Source organism: Pelodiscus sinensis, chromosome 33, assembly GCF_049634645.1.
Source record: "Pelodiscus sinensis isolate JC-2024 chromosome 33, ASM4963464v1, whole genome shotgun sequence".
Lineage (NCBI taxonomy): Eukaryota > Metazoa > Chordata > Testudines > Trionychidae > Pelodiscus > Pelodiscus sinensis.
The window spans coordinates 1,672,567-1,679,610 of NC_134743.1; the positions used below are offsets into that span (position 1 = coordinate 1,672,567).

The 7,044-nt window shown below is 63.0% G+C and overlaps 1 protein-coding gene across 1 annotated transcript; it reads left to right on the forward strand.

The window, feature by feature from the left end:
• Positions 1–2,056: 2,056 nt before the first annotated feature.
• Positions 2,057–3,551, forward strand: LOC142823338 (maestro heat-like repeat-containing protein family member 7). The gene is made up of 6 exons (XM_075914269.1): positions 2,057–2,119; positions 2,237–2,342; positions 2,616–2,711; positions 2,880–2,984; positions 3,374–3,509; positions 3,541–3,551. The coding sequence occupies exons 1-6, from the start codon at positions 2,058–2,060 to the stop codon at positions 3,549–3,551; spliced, it is 516 nt and encodes a 171-aa protein (XP_075770384.1). The 5' UTR covers position 2,057.
• Positions 3,552–7,044: the final 3,493 nt, after the last annotated feature.

A 7,044-nucleotide genomic window follows, 5' to 3' on the forward strand; every position in this document is an offset into this window, starting at 1 on the left:
CTTATGCAAATGAAGCCCGGGAAATTCAAATCCCGGGCTTCATTTGCAAGTGCGGTATGCCTACATTACCCTCCTAGTTCGAACTAGCGGGGTAGTGTAGACATACCCTCAGGTCCTTGCAGTGCCTGTGCAAGACCGAACCGATAAGCAAGGGGCCATTTGGGGGCTGGGGGCAGTCGCTCTGGGGAGCTGGAACCCCTGGATTTCGTTCATCAGGCTGCGCCCCAAGCTCCCCTTTGCTCCCCTCATTTCCAGCATGGCCAAACGTTTTCGGCTGTGGTTCAAGAAAGCCCTGAAGATGGCCCCAGGGCCGGTGGGGAGCAGCTTCTCCGTCCCCGCGGGCGGGGAAGCTGGATCCCACCAGCTCGGGGCGACTCGCCCACCGGCCAGGCCCCCCCGGACCTGGCTCCAGAGGCGGCTGGGCAGGCGGGACCCAGCCCAGCGGGGGAGCCGGGTAGGGTGGCTCCGGGGCCTCCTCTGTGGAGAGAAACACCTGCCCCGGGAGCCCAGCCCCCATTACCACCAGGGGGCATCGCCCTGCCTGGCCCCCGGGGACCTGCCAGTCTCCGGGAGCCCCCAGCCCGTCGCTCCCCGCACCAGCCCCTGCAGCTGTGGGTCCAGGTCCGTCAGCAGCAGCACCTGGGCCTCCAGCTGCAGCCGGGCCACCTCGCGCAGCCGCTCAGACCCAGGTGAGGGGCCGTGAACACGCTGGGCCCAGGGGCTCACCCAGTACCCGGGGGGAGGGGCAGCCCCAGTGTCTGCCCCGCAGCCAGGGCAATGGATGGGGGCGGGGGCTGCTTGGCTCTCTTGTTCCTGGTGGGGCTCTGCTGAGGGCGTTGGCAGATGTGAGGGTGGCAGGGGGATGGGTCCCTGCGAGGGGCGTGTGGGGCCCAACCTGCCCTGGGTCCCTGACATGGGGGCGCGTGACCCCTGCTGGCCGCTGGAGTCACCCTGGTCCCTTCCCTCCCGCACAGAGCCCCCCTGCGCCTCGGCGGAGCTCTGCCAGGAGCGGATGGACTCCCGGGTGGAGGAAGGGGCCATCTATGACATCGAAGAGCAGCTCCACACCCGGGACACGGTAGGAACCTTCTCCACACGGGGGGGACCCGAGATTGTCCGGCCCCTTCCCAGCACGTCCCCCCCCCCTCCGGGAGGGGCTTGTCCCTGGGGATCCCCCTGGGGCCCCTTCTCCTGCATGGCCTGGGCCCCCCAAGCTGGGGGCTCTTGTCATGCACCAGCTGGGCCCCCACAAGCCTGAGGCAGCAGTTGGGGGGGGAGTGTGGGTGCTTGGACAACCAGCAGCTCCCACCTCCACTCCTGGGAGGCCTGAGCCCTGCAGCTGTCCATGGGGGGCAGGCAGGCCCCAGGCTCACAGACTCTCTCTGGGGCGCAGAGCCCAGCCGCCCTGCAGCGGTTCCTTCTGGCCGTCACCCCCGCCTGCCTCGCCACCCTCCAAAGGGGCGAGGACACCCTGGCGCCGCGCTGCTGCAAGGACACCATGATGGCCAGGATCGTTGTAAGCGAGTCGCGGCGGCCCGGAGGAGGGGAGGGGATACGTGGGGTGGACGGGGGTCTGCCTGGGCGATGGCGGCGGGTGGGGGTGCTGGAAACGGGATGGGTGGAGCCGGGAGGGCTGGAGGTGGACATGGGGAGGGGTGGGTGGGGATGCTGGAGGAGGGAGGGACACAGAAATGGGGCAGGTCTGGGGTGCCAGACAGGAAGGGGGATTCGGGACAGGGAGGGGTCTCCCCGGGCCATGGGGGGCTGGAAGGGAGCCGAGCGGGCTGCTGGGGATGCGCCTGGGGAGCAGGGATGAGGAGGTTCAGAGGCTGGTCACGAGGGCAGGGAGGGGCAGGAGACGGCCTGGGGACAAGGATTGAGCTGGTCCCGGTTTGGGAGGGGGGTGCTGGGAGGGGCCCTGTGCCGGGCAGGGGGGCTACAGGGCAGCGGGAGGCAGTGGGGTTGGATCCTGCTGGGTGGGGGCGCTGGCTGCGTGAGCGTCTCTTGGGGGCCCAGCCTCACACGCCCCTTTGTCCCCTTGGGTCTCACAGGAGATCATGGAGGACTCGCCCCCCCCGCTGGTCTTGGCCGACTGCCTCAACGCCGCCTGCAGCCTCAGGTACCGACCCCCCCCCCCCTCGCCGACTCCCCCCAGAGCAGATCCCCTGGCCAGGGAGTGGGAAAGTCTCTGTCTCCTGCTGCTGAATTAACAGTCTCTGCCCCTCTCTCCTGCCAGCACCTTGCAGCCTCCCCTGCGGGCCCAGCTCCTGAGCCCCCTGCTGACGGCGGCCGTGGGACAGACAGTGTCTGGGGACTGGCAGCAGGAGCCCATCCACACGCAGGTACGTCCCTCCGGGCCCTGCTCCCGGGCTGGGCTGGAGCTCCAGAGAGGAGGGGGGGGGGGGGCAGAGGGAGGGAAGAAGCTGCAGGTTTGGATCCTTCCCTCCAGGGTTCCCGTTGCTCTCCCGGGGGGCCCGTCCCTTCCATGCCCAGCCTGGGCTCCTCCCTGCTCTGCGAGGCAGCTCAGACCCTGCTCAAGGCTGCACCCCGGAGCCAGCGGGTGGCCTGGATCCCCCAACCCCCCCTCTGACCCAGGGCTCCCCCTTGTCTTGCAGCAGTTCATCCGGGCCCTTCCCTACGACCTCCAGGCCCTACTGGCGAGCCTCCTTGCCGAGTCCCCAGACACCGCCCGGCTGCAGCTCATAATGGAGGTGAGCCCCGTGGGGGGGACGGGGCCATTGGCCCTGCTTCCTCGGGGGGGGGGGGCCGAGAGAGGAGCAGTGTCAGTGGCTGGGGGGGGCACAGTCCGAGAGGAGCCCCAGGCTCTGCCCAGAACCGGCACCTCCCTACGGGTCCTGACCTGCCTCTTTCCCCCCCAGCACCTGAGCCCGTGGCTGGAGTCCCGCCTGCCCCAGGAGCGAGCCAGGGCCCTTGGCAGCACCACGGCCCTGCTGGGAGTCGCCACCACCCTCCCGGGGTTTGACGTAAGTGACCTCGGAGCCGGGGGGTCTGGGGCTGCAGGGCGCGGGGCTGGGAGCGTCCCCGGGAGGCAGAGGCAGGGCCGGGAATGGGCCGGGAATGGGCCGCGTTCTCCTTTCCCCGGGGAGGGGCGACCCTGGGCCCTTCAGGGGGGCTCTTGAGGGACTGGGCCTGGGGACTGGGGAGTGGCCGTCAGTGGATCCCCTTGTTCCACCCCCGGAGTGACCCTTCAGTCGGGGCCATTGCTCAGGGTTGTCTCCTCGCAAGGCCGGCCCCGCCCCGCCCCGGGAGGTGTCTCTGTCCGTCCCCCGAGCTCAGACCCGCCTCGGCGGCCGTTTGCATGGGACGTGCAGCCCCAGGATGCTGAGGGACCCCCCCTCTTCTCTCCCCTCAGAACTCCGCCGACTGGCCGAGGATGGGTCACCACGTGGCCCAGCTGGGCCTTTTTATTTCGGACCCATCCGAAGACGTCAGCCGGCTGGCCCGGGAGGGGGTGCACAGCCTGTATCAACTCCTCCTGCACCACAGTGGTAAGGAACCCAGCCGGGACCTGGGCCCCAGGGACACCCTGAGGGTGCCGGCGGCGGGGGGAGGGGACCCAGCCCTTTTCCCCCAGACTGGCCCAAGGGGGGATGCGTCCCTCTGTGTTCCCCTTCTGCCCCCTGTGCCCCTCCATTTGCCCAGGGATGCCTGCAGGGACCCGTGGGAGGGGAAGGGCTCAGACCTGCCAGCAGAATGACCCTGTTGTGTCTCTTGCAGGCCTCAACATCCACCAGGCAGAGGACCTGTGGTGCAGACACTACTACAAAGAAAGATGGGTCCTGGCTCACAGCAACAGCGTGAGGGTGGGAGAGGTAAGGACGCGCTGCGAGGGCAGGGCAGGGCTCGGGGGTGGGGCTGGCTGGGGCCCTCGTGGGGGTAGGAGGGTCTTGGGGGCAGGAGGAAGCTGTGACCTGGGGCAGGGGTTGGGGTGCCGGGTGAGGAGAGCGTCTGGGTGCAGGGTCTGGAAGGGAGTTTGGGGGAGGAGGAAGCTGTTTTAGCCCCAGGAGTTGGGGCCGGGCTCTGGGCCGTCAGCTGAAACCTCCTGTGCTCTTGATTCCAGGTCTTTGGGCAGCTCTTCACAGCAGAGCAGGAGAACTGCTTTTTGGACAAGGCTCTGCTCGCTGCCCGCTCCCCCCTGCGGCGCCCCAGCCAGGCCGGGCTGGTCCTGGCCCACGCCCTGCATGGGCAGGCCCATCAGCTCCTGGAATACATGGTGAGCAGCCGGAGCAGATCAGGAGAGTGGGGCAGGGCCAGGGTCTCCTTCCCATCCCCTCAGGGAGTCCCCCGCCCCTTTCCTCGGGCTGCCCCCACCCCACGTCCCTGCTGGCAGAATCCCTCCTGCCCCTGCGAGCGTCCCTGGGGGTGGGGGAGGCTCTGAACACAGAAACTGTCCTAGGAGGCGGGAGGGGGCCGAGGTGTCAGGAGCTCTGGGGGGGGGTCAGGAGCTCACCCTGCGGGCCTGACGGGGGGTGACCAGAGAGCAGGGGGGAGGAGGGTGGAAATGCTGGGGGGCCAGTTCCCCTGAGTCCCCAGGGATGAATGTGACGGATTCTGCTTCCCTTGCAGCAGGAAGACACCCAGTGAGAGCAGCAAGAGCTGAGGAGCCAGCAGCTGCGTCCCCCTCCCCCCAACCCTCCCAATTGTATTGAATTGTATTTACATTCTCATTAAACAATGTTTCAAAAAACATTTGGATCAGGCTTGGTCAATAATTTGCAATGGGGGGGCCATTTTGGCAACTGATCAAGGGCCACATTTCTACCGAGGGCTTTGGGGTCTGGGACGGGGTGGTTGGGTGCAGAAGGGAGCTTAGGGGTGGAGCCTGGGTGCAGGGGGAGGGGGGGTATGATCTGGGGCGGTGGATAGGGGTGCAGGGTCCAGGAGGGGGTATGGGCGCAGGAGAGGACTCTGGCCTGGGGGAGGGGCTCTAGAGGGGTGCAGGGTCAGGGAGGGAGCTGTGACCTGGGTGAAGGGGGAGCAGAAGGTTTGGGGGAGGGGGTGTGGGTGCCAGAGAGGAGTCTGGCCTGGGGGAGGGGTGTCGGGGCGGTGCAGGGTCAGGGAGGGAGCTGTGACCTGGGTGAAGGGGGAGCAGAGGGTTTGGGGGAGGGGGTGCGGGTGCCAGAGAAGAGTCTGGCCTGGGGGAGGGGTTTCGGGGGGTGCAGGGTCAGGGAGGGAGCTGTGACCTGGGTGAAGGGGGAGCAGAGGTTTTGGGGGAGGGGGTGCGGGTGCCAGAGAGGAGTCTGGCCTGGGGGAGGGGTGTCGGGGGGTGCAGGGTTAGGGAGGGAGCTGTGATCTGAGGGAATGGGGGACGCAGGTTCAGGTGGTCGCCTGGGACAGGCAGTCGGGGAGGGGACGTGGGCGCCAGGGGCAGGCTCTGGCTGCGGAGGTGCCTACCTAGGCAGCTGCGTATGGGGGAGCCCGACTGTCACCTGAGGGGATGGGGGAGCTCAATTTTCAACTGCGGGGAATGGAGGAAATACTGTGGAGTGGAGGGAGCGAGATGGGGGGGCTGAATTGTTCCCGGAGGGGAGATCTCCCTGGCTTGGGGGGGGGGGGCGTTTCCAGCAAAGCCCTCACATAAGAGGGGGACAGACGGGGGGAGGGAGAGGACGGGGATGGGCAGGGCAGGTGGAAATGGGGAGGGGCAGGAGAAGGGAAGGGGGAGGAGATGGAGGAGAGCAGGGGATAGGAGTGGGGGCGGGGATGAGGAGCAGGACAGAGGCAGGGCAGTGGTGGTGATGGCTGGCGGCTTTGCCAGAATAGCTGTGCCGGGGGTGGGGGGGGCTTTTGCCACACACCCAAGCCAAGCCAGCTGTGGCGGCAAAGCCTTGTGATGTAACCTAAGCCCTTGGCAAGGTCGGGATCAACCTGCTCTGACAATTTCTCGGACCGGCGGGATGAGAAATGTCGAAGCAAAAACACGCTCCTCTGTGTTTAGGCAGCTAACAAGCAGCTTTATTAATTAATAAAGCACAGCATGAGCCAAACGTGGTTACAGCAGAGCTAGACCCAGTAAAGCTACCAATACAATTAATTCTAGTATTTTTATACCCTTAACCAAACAGTCTGACGTCAGGGCATCCAATTACAGAAATCCTTAATTAAATTTGGAAAAACAAAGCCTTATTAACAAGATGGCGGACAGGTGCGAGGGAGTACATCTCCTGTCCCAACCAGCCCAATTAACACATACCAATAGCCCATCCTGTAGGCCTCTTCTCACGGGGTGACAGAAAGTTTACTCTGGTCTACGTGCTTGAGAGAAAAGCTGAAATGGTTTCTAGCTAAATATGAAAATGGTTTCTACAGCTTCTACAACTCCCCCCTTTTAGCCTTTTAAAGGCTAACCTTGAAACCATTTTATACCTCCATTTTCAATTAAAGTATTTATGTACATTTTTTGTTTCTTTTTCTGCTTATTCTATTTTAACATTATGAGTTTCACATTCCCTTTGGTAAGGGTTTATCTTGTGTTTTTTAGAATACAAGAAATACAGCATTTGATTAACAAGAAACAGCAATAAGCACAAAAGAATATAGCCAATACTAAAACTACTTTTTGCAAAATTTAAGTTCCCACATGTTTAAACTAGCCTTCCAACCAATCCCAGAGGGTCCAGTTTTCCCCCTGCCTTAGGCGTTTTACAGTTCTTTTAATTTTTGAGGCATTTTTCTTTACTTCTTTTCTGGTGTTAGAAATATACCCACAGCATTTTTTTCTTACTAAGGCACAAACCCCGCTCTTACTAGCTAGGACATAGTTTAGGGCCATTTGGTTTTGGCTTTTTTTTACCCTGGCTCCTGAACCGTTACATGTTCAGCAGTACTTTTCAATTGGGGTCAAGGCTAGGCGGATATACCCTGGGTTAGTAAACCCTTTATCCTGCCAAGTATTATTTGGCTTAGTTTACTAAACAGTGTGCCGTTTATTTGAGTGTTGTTTAGTGGGACTGGAATTATTGGGATGCCTCCTTCTGAATATACCGGACTGTGAGCACATATTCAGCAACCTGTAGAATTAAA